The following is a 15,399-nucleotide window of genomic DNA, read 5'->3' as shown; positions in this document are numbered from 1 at the left end:
GGGGAGGAGCGCGGGTGTTGATCCTCTAAATTCAAACAGGACCAACACCATCTCCGCTAGAACAGTACGATCATCGACGACTCTTCCGACATTGTCGCCGTCGCTCATCGGCTTGCTCTGCTTAGGAGGACGTCAAGATAGTACTCGTGCACACGTTCTTTGACTCTTGTCGGCGAGAGAGTCGATCGCACGCCGTGACAGGGATTATCCCGGCCTTGCTTACTTCATCCCTACGCGTCACATCTCTCGACCATGAGTCTATCGCGCCCGGATTCTGGTCGACCAAGGCGGGCGTTGGGCCAGCTTTCTGCCAATGACTTGTCTTCTGCTTCAAATCACGTCAATTCGGTAGCGGCACCTGTCAAGCTCACTAGGACCACAGCACTTCCAACGCCCCCTCCCTCGCAAAAGGATGCCTCTGCAAGTCCAAATCTGCTGGGGCAGCAGCCAAGTTCGACACCCACCAAAAGGTCTCTTCGAAATGGACAAGGAAACAAGCGTGTGCGTGACTCGCCCAGCTCCTCTGTCTTCCATTCGCCTCGTGGGACCAGGTCGACGCCCAATCCGCGTGCGAGAAAGGTGGCAGACAGGTCGTCGAGGGGCAGCCCCGTCGCGATGCACAGAATGCTGCAGGAGCAGGAGCAGCCGCAAGAGGACGAGGGCGAGGAGGAAGACTCGGACGAGGAGGACTACGATGCGCACATGACGGACGAGATCATTCTCTTACCCACCTCCCTCTCAAGGTCTAGACTCGAGTCCTCCTTCAACGAGTCCTTTCCTCTGATCTCGACACCAGTGACTAAGCCGCGTTCTCCTCGGGGCAAGCAGCCAACCTCTTCAAGTGCCTTGAGAATGCAACAGGCAAGAGAGTTTTCTTCTTTCCCTCTTGCATCGACACCTATCGCAGCTCCATCACGCTCTCGAGCGGCAAGCAAAGACAAGGCGCCTCTACTCAAGACCCTTCACTACAGCGACGGCCCATCTCCCTTGCTCCCTCCAGGAGATGACGTTTTCGACGTTGATTTTCAGCACGGAGAAGAGTTCACAGAGGCAATAGAGCCGGCTGCTAGCAGCAATCAGCCTTCAGCTATATCATCCCCGGCACAGTCGAAGCAGGCGATCAGTCGCGGCTCAAAGGCAAAGGCGGCTGGGACGAGGACGAAAGCAACGAGGAAGGGCAAGGGCAAAGCAAAGGTCTCCGACGACACCGATGACGACGACGGCTTTGTCCAAAAGTCCAGCGACTATTCCACACCGAGCACGCCGGTCAAGATCCCGGAGATCGTGCCGACACCCCGCTCGAATAGGGCCGCTTCACGCTCGAAATCCACGCCAGCAGCTAAGGCGTCGCCTGCGTCGAAGAGATCAAAGATTAAGGATCCGTCGAGGAGGTCGGTCTCAATTCTGGGAGACGAAGAGCAGGAGATCCAGGGTCGGTGCCGCAGCGTCGGATCGCGACGGACAATGAGTCCACCTGCGCTGAGCAGACTCAGCGAAGAAGTTGCACCGCGACCTCCGAGCCCGTCGGATGACCCGATGCTCCTGCGAGGTCCGAGCCGGAATGACGTTGACGACCGCCATGCTTCGGCTTCGCTGACCGGTGGGATCAATGGCAACCAGCTTGGCGTCTCTGAAGACCTCGAGATCAAGTCGGAGGACGAAGATGAGGTTTTCGGTACAGAGCACCTCTTGATGCATGAAGGCCCCTCGATTGACGGCGAAGATGGCACCTATAATCAAGCACCGCTTTCTCTCACAGCTACCAGTCAGAGAAACGATTCACATTTGAAAGAGCAGCAAGGCTTCGGCTTCGAACCAAATGACTTTATCGACCCTCGTTTGCTGGTCAAGAAGGGCGACGACTCTCCCTCACGTGAAGACAAAACTCGTGAGGAGGAATCCTCCCTTGAAGAAGAGTCGGACAGAGAAGAGTCGTTCTCTGCAGCAGAGATGATATCCAGGGAGGGAAGCGAGGACGAGCAAGAGCGAGCAAGACAGTCCGACAATGAGGACGAAGACGCAGAAGGAGGACATGGCATCTCGAGCGAGAGCGTCGACGCATACTCCCATATACATCAAAGTCCCAACGGCAACGCATTCAGCGACCAGGAAGAGGTCAATGACGTGTACACAGAGGCACTTGACGAGCAGCAGGAAGAGAGCACAAATTCCGAACGAAGCGCTTCGCCCATGCTTGTCGAGATGGGATACAATGCAGAGTGGGACATGGCTCTGAGGCGTAGCGCGACGGCATTGGACCACGACCTTAGCGAAGGGGAAGCGAGAGAGGATGACGAAGAGGAAGGAGAGGAGAGACTTCTTGAACATCATAGAAAGACCGAAGAGCAAGAGAAGGCAGATGAGCAGATCGTGGATCAGCTCATTGACATGGACCAGGTGGAGGAGGTGCAGACCGAACATGACTTTGCAAAGGGAAAAGGCGACGAAGAAAGAGCATGGCAGGCGCCAATGGAGGCCACGGTCGAGAAACAAGCTCAAAGGATAACTAAAGCGATGCCAGTTGACGATGCTGCGCACACCAAGTCTAAGAATGAGGCTGTCATGCAAACGGAGCAAGAGACAGAGGAAGAGAAGAGAGTCGTGGATATCACCATTTCGACGGACTCGAGCTTGCCCTCTCCGCCTCGAGCCCAATCGATGATGATCGACGCCGACGGAGAGGCGTCATTCTTCGGCCGCCGGTATCGCTCATCGACGGCCATGGATCGCTCAGCGACCGACATGCCCTCTCATAGCGTAAATATGGCATCGCCAAGCTTTGCAAGGACTGAACGTCGAGCGCCCTTTGTGCGCCATGCTTCAGTCCCCGCCGAAGATTCAACCCTTGACGTTTCTATGCAGGAGCGATCAGCCATGCTTTCCATGCGTCACAACGCCGTCGAGATCGCTAGCTTTGACAAGGACGCAGCTGCCCGCGCCGTGGCGGTGCTCACACAATTCTCCGACTTCGTCCAGTATGGCTCGCTCGACAGCCTCGCTGGGCCTAGCAATGCCGATACAACCTCGAAGCAGATACGCGATAATGTAGCATCTGGACCCACGCCGCTGAGTTGCAATACCTCGAGCGACACGAGGTTTGCCATTCCCTCGAGACCGGCATCTTCAGTCAGAAGAGCCTTTGACCAATCACCAGCGACACCCTTTGTGCCAGGCGGCTTCCCGCGGACGCCCAACGTTGCTGCGGCTACTCCGTCACCTTCGCTCGGCAGGGGCGAAGAGGCGGTCTTGTATGCCAGTAAAGACGTCCTCCTCGAGAAGGCTCGGAGAGGTCATGGCAGACTACTTGTCGATGCCGGCGACTGGAGCAAGGCGGCGTGGGCATCGCTGGATGACATCTTCACTGCGGAAATTCTTGCAGGTGCAAACGTTGTGCTTAAAGGCGGCCAAAAGCTTAGGGGCCAGGCTCAAAAGGAGGCCTTGAAACGGATCGATGGCCAAGCTATCCTAGACGTGTTCCTCGAAGCTCATCACATCGAGCCCGAGGACCTCATTGGCGAATGGTCACGAAGGAAGCTGAGCAATCGCGTCGCTGCCCTCCGTCGGCGGCAAGCCATTCGAGTTGAGCGCCGATTCCCAGGCACGCTCAATGAAGAGGATCGCAGAGAACTTGGCATCGACCTGCTTGGCTTGGGCTCTTACAGCGAAAGCTTGCCCCAGACTCCGTCGAGCCAGCACACGAGGGCTCGCAGCGAATCAAGTGTCTTTAGGTTCGAAGAGGAGGGTGTTGTTCCGTTCGTCATGGAGTCGACTCCTTTACCAAAGAATGTGGGGGCAGAGGCATCGTCTCTCTATCCTAAGCTTCCAGCCCTGGGCGCTCCCGTGCAAACGTCTGAGCCGAACACACCAAGCAGAGAAAGGTCCGCCAGCCCCTCGCCTTCACAGATGATGGAGACGCCCCGCAGGGAAAGGAGCTTGGTGGGACTGGCTTCGAAGGGCCTCGGCTTCTTGGCTTCAAAGGTCGCCACCCCTCTTCGCTTTGCAATCGCAAAGGAAGCCCCAACAACCTCTGAGGACGGCAAACACGTGCAACGAGAGCAGGATCGAGAAGGTGCACAGGCTGATGCTCAAGCACCTATGGTGATGACGCCTGCGCCGCCACCTCTTCACGCATCGGCAGATCGTTCTCGAAGGGACTCAATGGTGTCCACCTCATCAGTGTCTTCGATGAGAAGTGAACCGAAGCCAGGACCGCCTCTTGAGATGCGTGCGGTCGAGCGCAGCCCCTCCGTTGCGAGTCTGGGTGCTGCCATTGCAGAACTCGCTGCCAAACGTAATCAACGTGCCTCTCTCGAGCGATCCCGCAGCATGTCATTCCAGAAGGGCGATAGCTCATACGAGGTCGAAACGAGCTTCGCAACTCGTATCGATGGGTCTTTTGCAGCGTCGTCCGCGTCGTTGCGGCGCGTCAACAGCTTCAGCTCAGCGAGTAGCGGCGACAGCAGCGTCGTTGGCGCCTTTGGCTCATCGAGGAGGACCGGCACGTCCGGCCAGGTGGTGCAGACTGCACTGAGCAACCTCAATGACGGCATTTCCCATTCGAAAGCGGCGGCCAAGGTGGAAGAGTTTCGTAGGAGCCGATCGAGTCGAGCATGGAAGAGCCCGAGGAGCGCAAGGATGGCCACTGCAAAGAGCGGTGCTGCAGGTGATACAAGCATATTGAGCTCTTCCTTCAGCAGGATCAACGAGGGCGAGGCGAGCGTCGTGCGCGACAGAAAGACCTTTTGGGAGGAACGGGCCGCAAAGGGCGTGTAAATCTGCTTCAGTCTAGAAATCTAAGCACACAATGTCTTCGTATCTATTTCTTCAATTATCACATGTCTAGTATTATATGGCAGCGATGAGAGGTTATGGTGGCGTGTGTGAATGGGATTGGCATCACTCGTCCTCAACGGGTGGTGTGTATCGGCTCCAGGTCCTGACACGCTTGCCGAAGAAGTAAAAGAGCCACGGAATGAAGCTGAAGACGAGGCTGAGGAAAGCAAGCAGTGACAGCGCCCAATGTGTGCCAAGACTGCGGTACATGGGCGTGGTGAACATGACAGCTCCGCCCGACACAATGTAGCGCGTAAAGGTGAGGCTGGCCAGGGCTGAGGCCGAACCGGTCTGGTAGACGTCGATGATGTACTGAAAGACAGGGCAAAGTTGAACAAATACGGAGCAAAGTCAGAATTCCTGTTCAACAAATGGTCGAAGCGCACTCTTCTTGCTCACCTGGTAGCTCGCGACGAAGCATGTCCTGAGTGCCAATCACTTTTATCAGCTGCAAGACTGTATATAGAGAAGACACTGGACTCACAAGATGCCAGCGCCGAAAAGAATGCCCGAAGAGATCGGCACCCAAACGCTGACTTTGCCCGGGAAGCAGGTCCAACCCTGGTAGAAGAGGCTGATGGGCACCAACCAGGTGCCGAGCATGGCCACGACGAGCCTTTCCTCTGGCTCAGGAAGTCTCTCTTCCCAGTCCTTTTTACCTTTCTCTAGTGCTGTGTCTTGAGCAGTCTTCTGTAGCGTCACGTAGCGCTTGTATAAGATCGGTGTGAAGGCCGTCGTGACAAAGAGACCAATGGCGACAGAGATGAATGTGAGACCGATTTCCCCGGGATTGAGACCGAAAGGTTCATAAATGACCGGGTACGCTTCGAAGTTGCCAAAAAGAATGATGTAGATCATCGTCATGTAGAGCGAGACGAGGAGTACGATTGGTTCGTCTGTTGGCTTCCGATGTGAGCACGACTTCTCTGCGTGTCAAGACAAAACGGGCAGACGTGGCAATGCTCACATATCAAGTAGAGGAATGGCATGGCGAGGCTGTGCCGGAAAGCCTGTTTGAAAGGAACGGTGTCCCTCTGCATTTCTAAGGCGGTTCTGTACCTCTTGTCGCCTGTAGCCCGTCGAATCTGTTGTGCCTTCATCTTGAGCAATGTTGGCGCGTACGTTTCGGGCATGAAGCATAGGACCACTAGCAAGAGGGCAGCGCCCCAGATAGCGACAAGCCACTCGCACCACTCTTCGCCCACTTTCCAGCCGAGATATCCGCCCATGGCCGGACCTAGAACAGGTCCCAGGAATCCGGCATTGGCAAAGATCGGAAAGACAAACGTGCGTTGTCGGCTGTTGACAATGTCTGCGATCGATCCGCCGGCATTGGAGAGGGGCGTGCTGCCAAAGAAGCCAGCAAAGAAGCGCAAGATGACCCTAGTCTGAATGTTGGGTGCAAGAGCGGAGCCGATTTCGAAGAGGACGAACATCAAGAGCGTCAAGACGTAGACCGGGTTTCGCCCGCCAATCTCGGACATTGGACCAAATATCGGCGCGGCAAGGCCGAATCCCTGATGTCATCATCATCATCATCACCGTCCAGTCAGCATTTCACTCTTGTCGATTTCTCTTTCTACTGGAGAGCTTCAACATTGATAGAAGCTGCGCAACTCACGATGAGGAAGACGGCCGTCTGCAACTCAACCACCTCTTCGCTCACGCCGAACTTGCTCGCCGCAAACTTTGCTGCGGCCGAGTCGATGCTAGCCGCCACGCCGACGAGCAGTCCGATGGCAGTGACCATCATAACGAGACACCACTTGCGGGTCCATGACCAGTTCTGCGGGTTCGACGGCTCCCCTGATGACCATTCAATGAGGAATGGGTCAGGCTTTTCATCTTGCGCTCGCTTCAAAGTCGTGGCTTCGACTGGCGAAGAGGCGTCTCCGGCCTCGTTCGAGGTTGCGTCGGTAGGGGAAGTAGCCGCGCTTGTCTCGTCGTCGGACTCGCAGCGTGTCTGGTCGGACGGGAGCGATCGTTGCTCCGTCTCTCGCTGTTGCTCCGTTCCCTTTGCTTCGTGCGTATGATGGTGCAAGTTGCGCAAACGGTGCACCTCGTCGCTATGCTCGAAAGCGCGAAATTGCAAAAGCGACTGGAGCACCATCTTGAGGCTTACAGCTCGCGATGATGACGATGACGGGAGGTGATCGTAGTGGTGCTAGTAGGGGTAGCAGTGGTGGTGGGAAGGTTGGTGGCGGCTTTGTTGGGTCTGCCTTCTTTCAAAATGGGGCAGGCACTCGCAGAGAGGGACGCCGATGACCGACGGCCGAGGAGGCGAATGATTTAAAACTGCTCCTGCTAGTCGCAATTCTGCGTAGAGAGAGAAGTCGAAGGGTGCAGAGGGACAATCGCACTACTGCCGGGCAACGACGGTGGAGAGGGATGAATGAGTGTCGCAAACTCCGAAGGCCGACTGACTTCTCGAAGAGAAAGCCGCGCCGTGTGTTGTGCCGCTTAGACTAAGCTGTTTGAATTCCTCCCGTCGCTTCCTCAAAGATTGCCCACGCTGGTGAGAAGGAGCACTGATGATGTTCCAACGAGGCGCCGTCTCGAGTCGAGTCGAGTCATGAAGCGGGATATCTTCTTACGTGAGGGGGAGAGAGAGAGAGAGAAGGAAATGCTTGTCCTTGCGTAAAAAGTCAGTACACAATTTTCGGGCATGACGCCGTGATCGGAGAAGAGGAGCGGCAGCAACAGGAGCCTTCCTATAGAGATAGAGGTTTCGTCCCTCATCTTGCGTGAAATCCCATTACATACTAGGAAACTTGGTCTAAGTCCGTGATCGGAGAAGGGCAAAGGCGAGATCTGAGAGGAACCCGTAAGACCCTTAGAGTGCAGAAAAGAAGCAGCGCAACTCCAAAACACCGAGCCGATCGGCCGATTAGCAAAAGGTCGAAAATCACCGATGCGAAGAAGTGGATGTGGAGGTGCAGTATTTGTCAAACGAGGATGACGTTTCCCTTCTCACGTCAACAACTGGAGAGCACTCTTGACTGAGATGAATTGATTGAGTGGTTGAGATGTGATGGTAAGGTATGAAGATCAGAGAAGAAGAAAAAAAGAGTACACGCTTGCCGGCTTCATTCTTGTCCGCCTTCACGTCGTGTCCGAAAGTATTCATATTGTACAGTGTAGTTGAGAGAGTGTGGGTATCGGAGAAGGCAAATCAATAGAGCGACGAGCCCTGCAAGCTGCGAGGCCATCCATAATCGAGGTACTCGTCGTTCTCCTTCAGCTTTCTGATCCTCTCCTTTTCCTTTTCTCTTTCCTCCTTCAGCCTTTTCTCCCTGGCCTGCTTAGCCTTGGAGGCGTGCCTCAGCGCAATGGCATGGGATACGCGCTTGGCAGATGCTCGATCGAGCGTTTGCGAGAGTGTCGGCGGCCACAGCTCGCTGTCATCGTCGTACGATGGCTCCAATGCTTCTTTGCCATTCCTCTCATTGCTATGTCGTCTTGACGGGGTGACATTGGCATCGGTGTCGCTGAAGTCGTTCCAAGGATCCTTTCGCGAGCTTTCACGCTCGAGAGTGCCCGTCGAAACGGCCGATTTAAGCCGTGGTTGGGCGTTGGACGGACGACGAGAGTTTCGGTCTTTACCGCCGTGGCTTTGAGCCGACCGTGGGAGAGGTGAGAGAGACATCGGGGCCTCGTCGTGGTATTTGCTGCTGTGACCGTCTCGCCGGTGTGCCCTTCGACTGGCGGCGTCCCGGGTAGGACTCAGGTCGTCTAGATCCGTAGTCCTTGACGAGGACGACGGTCCGTACGAACGAGAACGCGGACTCTGTCGGCTTTCCTTGGGTTGTTTGCCCATCGTAGAGACCACTTCTGCGCCTGCAGCTCTCGTTGTCGCACGCTTCTTCTGCATCGCTGTCCTCCTCTCTTCTTCTGCCAGTTCCTCGGCATCCATGTCGTCGTCTTCCTCTTCCTCTTCGTGGCCCGCCGCAGAAGCAGCTCCAGTCTCGCCCTTTCTTCTCATTGCAGTGCCATCTTCCGTCACTTCCCCGTCCTCTCCACTGCTGGAGTCAACGTCGCTGTCCTCGTCTGAGTCAAAGAGCCAGACTCTGCCTTCGCGAGGTCGATTGGGTCGGATGCCGAGCTGGTCTCCGGGAAGAGGAACCACCGCGTATCCCCTCGCATCAGGGCGACGCGGCAAGAGGCGGGATGGAACCGGCAAGCTGATGGAGGGATCGGCAAATAGGCGCGTCTCCGAGGGGGAAGACAAGCGAGTGGCTGAGATGCTCTTCCGTAATGAAGAGAGCGCATGCGGATCCTTATTGGGGGAGAGCTGGGCCGAAGGTGACGTCGAGACCACGCTCGTCGAAGGTCGATGATCCTCCAAGGACGATGACACATTGCTGCTAAGATCTGTAGATGCTGTTGCACTTGATGGCGTCCTCTCCAGTAAGGCGGCATGCTTGCGATCCGACGAAGACACTTGAGTCGGCTGCTGCTGCTGTTGCTGCTGCTCGCCAAAGTCCTTCTCCGTGGAGGCGGAGGCTGGAGCACTGAGTTCGTCGTGGACAAGCATGGTCGAATTGAGCAGCTCTTCCATATCATCAGGCTCTGAGGACACAGTAAGACCAGTAAGCGAAGGGCCCCCGGGTTGAGGAACGCGAGGCAGCGAACGGGCACGAGGGGACGAAGATGAGCTGGGACCGGTCGGAGTGCCAACGCGTTTCGGTGTCGAAGCTTTATCCTCAGACGAGTCCTTCGACAAGGTCCTGGAGTTCAGTTTAGAACCTCTAGCATTCGATTCGTTGGATTGATTGGAGCTGTACGAGCCCCGACGAAGCTTGGCGAAGGCTGACTCTCTGCGTTGCGGCGGCAGCTTGCGCTCCGTATGCTTGCTCACTGGCTCTTTTGGTCCCTTGTCCACACTTGCCGTCTCTATCGGCATGCTTGGAGCTTGAGGCTGAGCCGGTTTGTGTTGAGGAAGGGATTGTGGCTGAGATGCTTGCTTTTCTTGCATCTGGTGCTGTGCTTGCGGATGATGTGGCTGCTGCTGCTGCTGCTGCTGCTGTTGTTGGTGTTGTTGTTGCGCCTTAGCCTTTTGCTTCGCAATGTGGTCGAGCACTTCTGCGCCCAGAGCGGCAACCTCCTCTTCGTGACGTCTGCGCACCTCTGCAGCTTGTTGAGCGGACAATTTCGGCATCGTTGCGGTGCGATCCAGCGTTTGAGATCGCGTGGGAGCATCGGCCTTGGCACCAGCCAGCGGTCTTTCCACTCTCGTTGGAGGGGGTACAGCTTGTGGTGGCTTCTTGGAAGCAAGATCGTCGATGGAGTCCTGGGCGACAATAGAAATTTCTTCGCCGTCCTGGTCAGCAGGGGACACTGACAGAGCAGGGACAGGAACAGACGCCGAGGTTTTGGCAGTGGTGGCACCTTCGTCATTGTGCTCTCGGAAATGCTGCTCCTGCTCGTCGTGAGCAGTATGAGGAGGAGGACTGTCGGCAGCATCGGCACTGGTGCGCGATTCTTCTCTTTCTCGTCTCCTCCTCTTGACCCAAGCCATGCCTGATCCGTCGTCGATATCGCTCGAGCGACCGCCTTCGTCATCGGAGGCACGCTTGTCTCCCGTAGCTGATCCGGGTCTCTGTGGCTCGCCTGGATCTGCGTCGGCGTCGGCGTCGGCGGCCTCCTCCTGCTTGTGCTCCCTGCGCGCCTCTCGGGCAAGTCCGGCAAATCCCCACTCGATGAAGTCGTCCTGGGGTTCCTCAGTTGCCGCGGTAGGGTCAGCGGCTGCGGCATCGCCCTGCTGCTGACCGACGCGACGAGCCTTGATGCGCGTGCCATCAGGCAGCGTCACCATGCCGGTGCCTCCCGGTCGAGAGGCACGAATGAGTTCCCTCCTTCTCAGACGGTCTTCTTCGTCCATTGATCCTACGCTCGAAGATCTCGACTTGACAGAGCTGGCTCTGCTGGACGTCCTTCCTCTCGGCCGCTGTTTTCTCCGACCACGCCTCTCAATCGCCTCTGAGGGCGAGGTAGACAAAGCGCCAGTAGACATTCTCCTCTCCTGAATATCCGCCGAGGGAAGCTCGCCCTCGAGCGGGTCGATGGTCGCACCAGATCCAGTCGACATTCTCTTGAGCGATGATCGGTAATTCTGAGGCTTGAAGACGCTTGAAGGCATTCCCATGAGATACCTGTTTGTGCAGTCAGCTTCTTTCCTGCCAAGAAGCAAGAAGAGGTGTTCGATGCCGAAGGTCAGCTCACCATTTGCCCTTGCCCACACCTAGTGTACTCCATCGGCGATTCCAGCCTTCGTCGTCATCACTACCATCGCTGTCGCTTTCATCGTCACTAATTGACACAGCGTCACCATCTGCCAACGCCGTCTGTCTGCTTTCGATGTTGATGGGCCCAGCGCTGCCCTCATAGCCGGCCTCGCCGTCGACCACGCCGCCGTAGGGCAATGGCAAGGGGGCAAACCGGATCCGCGGCCCTTCGTCCTCAAATACCTCCGATGACTCGGTAGCTTTTTCGACACTCGAGCCGTCTTCTGGCTTGGCAGAGACCGAGGGAACACTCTCCCGGCTGTCATCCCTCGTCTCGGACAGGTCTGGCCTCGTCGACTGGGCTGATGTGCCTAATGCAGTTGAAGCAGAACCACTTCGGCCGTAGCTCATGCTCCGCCGGCTGGGAGTTGGCTTCACTTGCCCACTTGCGAGCGCCTGGGCAGCCGCCATGCTCCGTCTCGTGTTGATAATGGCGTTGAGGGCCGCCAGCTCTTCCGGGTCCATCGGCTTGTCCTCTTCCTCTTCCTGTTGTTCCCTCTCTTTTTGCTCCTTCTCGAGTCTCTCATTTTCCTTCTCATTTTCCCTTTCCTTCTCCTTCTCCTTCTCCTTCTCTCTTTCACGGTCGCGTACTCGCTTCTCCTTACTTCGTCCATCCTTGCTCATCGGCCTGCCATCTTTGCTTGTCGGTCTAGCAGAGTCCTTGGAAGACCGTCCACCTGCAGACGCCCGCCGCTGCAAAGCTTGCGTCGGTCTGAAATCAGTCGCCGGTCCCGTCCCACTGCCCCATCCTCCGAGCATGGCCATCTGCGAGTTGAAGTTGATGTCCCCCAAGCCGAGGTAAAAGGCCTTTTTGGGTATCCCCCAGACCCTCTCTTCAGCCTCCCTTTCCCGCTCTCTTGCCCGCTCCCTCTCCATTTCCTTTTCTCGCTCCCTGGCCAGGGCTTCTCGCACGCGTTGCTCCTCTCGCTCCTTTTCTCGCTCCTTCTGCGTCGGTACGGCAGGGATGCGGAGCACCGTCAGCGCAGGACCCACGTTACCAAACTCGTTCCTCCACTGGTCGAGGATGCCTTGCTTCTTGAGCGGGTTGAGCAGGATCGGGTTGCGAGGGCCGTAGGCTCCATTGGGCAGCAGAACCATGTTCGAGCTTTCTCCTCCGCCATTAGTGGTCGCCGTTGTTTTGCCCGTCGTCGTCGATCCTGAGCCGATTGCGGAGGCGGCATGCTGCTGCTTTGGAAGACCAAAGGCGGTGTTAGGTGACGAGGTGCTGTACGACGACGCGATGCCCAGACTTGACGTGCTAGCACCGGCGTCGCCCATCGCAGAGGACGGCTCACCGCCCTGGTCGGACGAAGTAGAAGAGAATGATGCAGCATGAGGGGGGCCGGCAGGCACCGCAATGGGGGCCGAGCGAGGCGTCGAAGGCGAAGGCGTGGCCATGGGAGAAGCGGCGGGTGCGGCCAGCATCGTGCTGGACAGTCGCCTCAGCAGTGCTCGAGGCGAGCGTTGCCTATTAGGAGGTGCTGCTGCCTCTGTGTGCTGATTTCTTCGTCGAGGCGAAGGATAACAGTGTGGGTCGCTTTGATGGCCCGCCTGACGCTCTTCCCCTCTGTCCTCGTCGTCTATGTATGCGCCGGCTTCGTCGAAAACGCTGACGATGGGTATCCTGTCTCTGCTTGGACCGGTTGGACTGCCGTGCTGGTGCCTTGTTCGTGTCTTTTTCCCAGAGACAAAGGCGTCCTTGGTCAAGAGTGAGGTCAGTAAGGGTGACGTGAGACGTAATGCCAAGCCAGAAGTTGAAGCGCCGGCGGGGGGAAACTCGGCTGGACGCTCCGCCCTGCGCCCTCCAATTCCTGGATTTCGATCTTGATTGCTCGATTCAAGATGCCAAGGGGTTGCCGTAGGTGAGGACGAGAGCGACAGCCAAGCTGGCCTGGCGACTTCCCACTCGTCGGTTCGCCGTACTAGTCGGGCTGTGGGGCGAAACGAAGCTGCAGCGCGAGGTATAGAGCGGCCTGCACAAGGTCTTCTTTGTCAATGAACCAGTGGCTGTACACGCATAAGCCGGAGATCTCTTCCGAGCGCCGTTACTCATTGCCGCGAAGGGGGAGCGCCCACACCAAGGGAAACAGGGAGAGGCTGACACTCACCAGCTTTCGCGGTCAGCGTTGAAGCCGAAGACGGGCTGGACGACGTCACAGTCGATTGGTCTTCGTCGTCGCAAAAGTGGCCTGAGGCAGACGCCGCTGACACTTCTTTTTTAGATTTTTGGATCCGGTTGACAGACACCCACGCCCGCGTTTTAGCCTCCAGAAGTGACACTTGCCTTGAGCGGGACACTCCACTTCTGTCCCCCAGGCAGTAGTGTAGGTAGTCGTGATGCTCACCTGATGTTCTTGTTGAGTCTGCTTCCGTCGTCGTCTGTTGCTGACTGACACGACCAGACCCTGCACCCTCGCCTCGCTCAATCAAGAGTTCCGCTGATCTATATTTGGTCACCGCCATTGCATGCCCTAGCCCGCGCGCTCTCCCTCTTGTCTCAGCTTTTCTTGGCGCTGCGCTCTCGAATGCGTTTCGCAATACGTATTCAAATGCTGCAAGAAAAAAGCAAGATGGGATCAGTACGTATCACTGACTCGAATACTGCTGCCACAATTCTGTAATAAAAACTTTTTGTAGTCTAGTCTAGAGATTCGGGCTTCGATTCGCCTGTGAATGTTTAGACTTCCTAGGCCAAAGCGACAATTGAGAATCAGATCCCAGGTCTGGACTTTTGCGTCGGGGCTTTTCTTTTTCCTTTTAGCTCACACCTCCCTTCTATTCCAGACCCTCGCACGGACTCCTCCCCTGCTCGAGCTGTCCATTCCAATTCCGATCCGGCCTTTGTCTCAGCTCTTTTCTCCTGTCCACCTGCTTATTACCTGCCTCGCCTTTGCGGCGAAGCAAGAATGGCGCAGTACTGCTAGCGTCACAGAGAGAAGAGAGAAGAGAGGCACACGTCAAAGAAGCCGTCGGAAGGGACCAAGGCTTGTCCGGCGGAGTTGAAAAAGGAAAGGAAGCGGAGGAGCGAGGACCCAAAGGTGGCTTCGGTGCATGGACTTGCGCACGTTCTGTCGAGTCGCATTCTAGACCACTCACAGGACGCAGTACGTGTGGTAGTACTCACCTTTCTGCTTCATGCAACGGAATGATCAGCGGCCGAGATGACAGAGGCAGCAGCTAGAACAAGCCACTGCTGACCCATGCGGAAGTGGGAGACGCCTGCTCGAACGTTGACCACTGTCGTTCGTTGTAGATTATGGCAATGCTTGTAGCGAGCACCGGCGGCTGGGAAAAGTGGGAATGGAAGAGAGAGAGCACACTGTCCAATGGAAAATGGCAGCCTCTTGATAACAGAGACCGAAGGATAATTGGGACACTGGTCCTCAAGCAGGCTTCGATAGCGGTGCAAGCACAAATACCAATTTACTAGGAGTAAAGTAGCCGATTCCGAGCCCGGAAAAGACAGAGATTAATTTATGGATACATCGATCAGATCCATTCAACAATAGGAAATGGAAACAATCCATCAGGAGAAGAAAGAATGAGAATAGAAAGACTGCTCATCGAGGGTTGACGCTGGGAATGTAACTGGTCAAGTCTTTGAAGCTCAGCACGGAGCTGGGGCTCGCAAAGATCAGGACAAAGGCGACGAAGACGAGCGTGGGGATCCAGAAGTAGACCAACATTCGATCTTCTTTGAGCGACGCTCCCTTTTTCCTTGAAGGTGGCGCCATCGCCGTTGCGGCTGGGGTGGAGCCAGTCGCCAAAGAAGAAGTAGATGCGGACAAGAGGTTGGTGGAGAAAGAGAAGGGACGAGCGTTGAGGGCAGACGAGGACGGAGATGCCTTGTCCATCGAGCCATGCCATGTGCTGCTCCGCCCTGACGAGCTTGGACGGAGGCGCTTGTGCGGCGAGTCTGGCGAGGGCTGAGCGATGGCGGGGAAACGGCTGTGAGATGAAGGCCGCTGTTCATGAGAGGTAGAGGCGACGCTCTTCTCCGACGTTGTCGACGACAAAGTCGAAGGGTGCGACGCCAGCGCGGTTTCGTAGGTCGGAGGAGGAGGTGAATACAGCGGGTTGATCCAGGAGGCGCTCTCCTCGACGATATTCCTCCAAGCGCTCAAGAGCACCCTTCCGCGCCTCTCATCGTGTTCCGCTTCGTGTTCCTCGTCGTCATTCTCCCTCATCTTCCCCTTCGCATTTCCACCTTCGACTTGTCGCGCTGTCATGAAGCTGGGCGTTGCAGGCAGGGCGAGATGGAAGACTGGCACGGCGGGCAGCT

The 15,399-nt window shown here is 56.5% G+C and overlaps 4 protein-coding genes across 4 annotated transcripts; 1 reads left to right on the top strand and 3 right to left on the bottom strand.

Moving 5' to 3' along the window:
• The first annotated feature begins 44 nt into the window (after nucleotides 1-44).
• On the top strand, nucleotides 45-4,841 carry FA10DRAFT_268262 (hypothetical protein). Its single transcript, XM_025522255.1, has one exon. It carries the CDS (start codon nucleotides 253-255, stop codon nucleotides 4,771-4,773), a length of 4,521 nt encoding a protein of 1,506 aa, XP_025375238.1. The 5' UTR covers nucleotides 45-252; the 3' UTR covers nucleotides 4,774-4,841.
• FA10DRAFT_243326 (MFS general substrate transporter) lies at nucleotides 4,838-6,637 on the bottom strand. Its single transcript, XM_025519306.1, has 5 exons — nucleotides 6,455-6,637; nucleotides 5,801-6,350; nucleotides 5,318-5,729; nucleotides 5,233-5,257; nucleotides 4,838-5,145 (listed from the first exon to the last, which is right to left on the bottom strand). Exons 1-5 carry the CDS (start codon nucleotides 6,584-6,586, stop codon nucleotides 4,897-4,899), a joined length of 1,368 nt encoding a protein of 455 aa, XP_025375237.1. The 5' UTR covers nucleotides 6,587-6,637; the 3' UTR covers nucleotides 4,838-4,896.
• A 499-nt stretch (nucleotides 6,638-7,136) lies between these two features.
• Nucleotides 7,137-7,614, bottom strand: FA10DRAFT_152940 (hypothetical protein). Its single transcript, XM_025518111.1, has one exon. The coding sequence runs from the start codon at nucleotides 7,570-7,572 to the stop codon at nucleotides 7,330-7,332; it is 243 nt and encodes an 80-aa protein (XP_025375236.1). The 5' UTR covers nucleotides 7,573-7,614; the 3' UTR covers nucleotides 7,137-7,329.
• A 391-nt stretch (nucleotides 7,615-8,005) lies between these two features.
• On the bottom strand, nucleotides 8,006-12,542 carry FA10DRAFT_287603 (hypothetical protein; the record flags this gene model as incomplete). The annotated part of the gene is made up of 2 exons (XM_025524152.1): nucleotides 8,006-10,985; nucleotides 11,056-12,542. 2 exons carry the CDS (start codon nucleotides 12,540-12,542, stop codon nucleotides 8,006-8,008), a joined length of 4,467 nt encoding a protein of 1,488 aa, XP_025375235.1.
• Nucleotides 12,543-15,399: the final 2,857 nt, after the last annotated feature.

Source organism: Acaromyces ingoldii (genome assembly GCF_003144295.1).
Source record: "Acaromyces ingoldii strain MCA 4198 unplaced genomic scaffold FA10scaffold_5, whole genome shotgun sequence".
In the NCBI taxonomy this organism is placed as follows: Eukaryota; Fungi; Basidiomycota; class Exobasidiomycetes; order Exobasidiales; family Cryptobasidiaceae; genus Acaromyces; species Acaromyces ingoldii.
This window is presented reverse-complemented; position numbering and strand designations above follow the sequence as displayed.

Excerpts from the sequence above, each read along its gene's own strand:
- FA10DRAFT_268262 (XM_025522255.1), top strand. The coding sequence starts at position 253 with ATGAGTCTATCGCGCCCGGATTCTGGTCGACCAAGGCGGGCGTTGGGC.
- FA10DRAFT_243326 (XM_025519306.1), bottom strand. The coding sequence starts at position 6,586 with ATGATGGTCACTGCCATCGGACTGCTCGTCGGCGTGGCGGCTAGCATC. Across the intron at positions 5,730-5,800 it reads GCCATTCCTCTACTTGATAT|ACGAACCAATCGTACTCCTC; the intron begins GTGAGCATTGCC and ends GGAAGCCAACAG. Across the intron at positions 5,146-5,232 it reads GCTTCGTCGCGAGCTACCAG|TACATCATCGACGTCTACCA; the intron begins GTGAGCAAGAAG and ends CCTGTCTTTCAG.
- FA10DRAFT_152940 (XM_025518111.1), bottom strand. The coding sequence starts at position 7,572 with ATGAGGGACGAAACCTCTATCTCTATAGGAAGGCTCCTGTTGCTGCCG.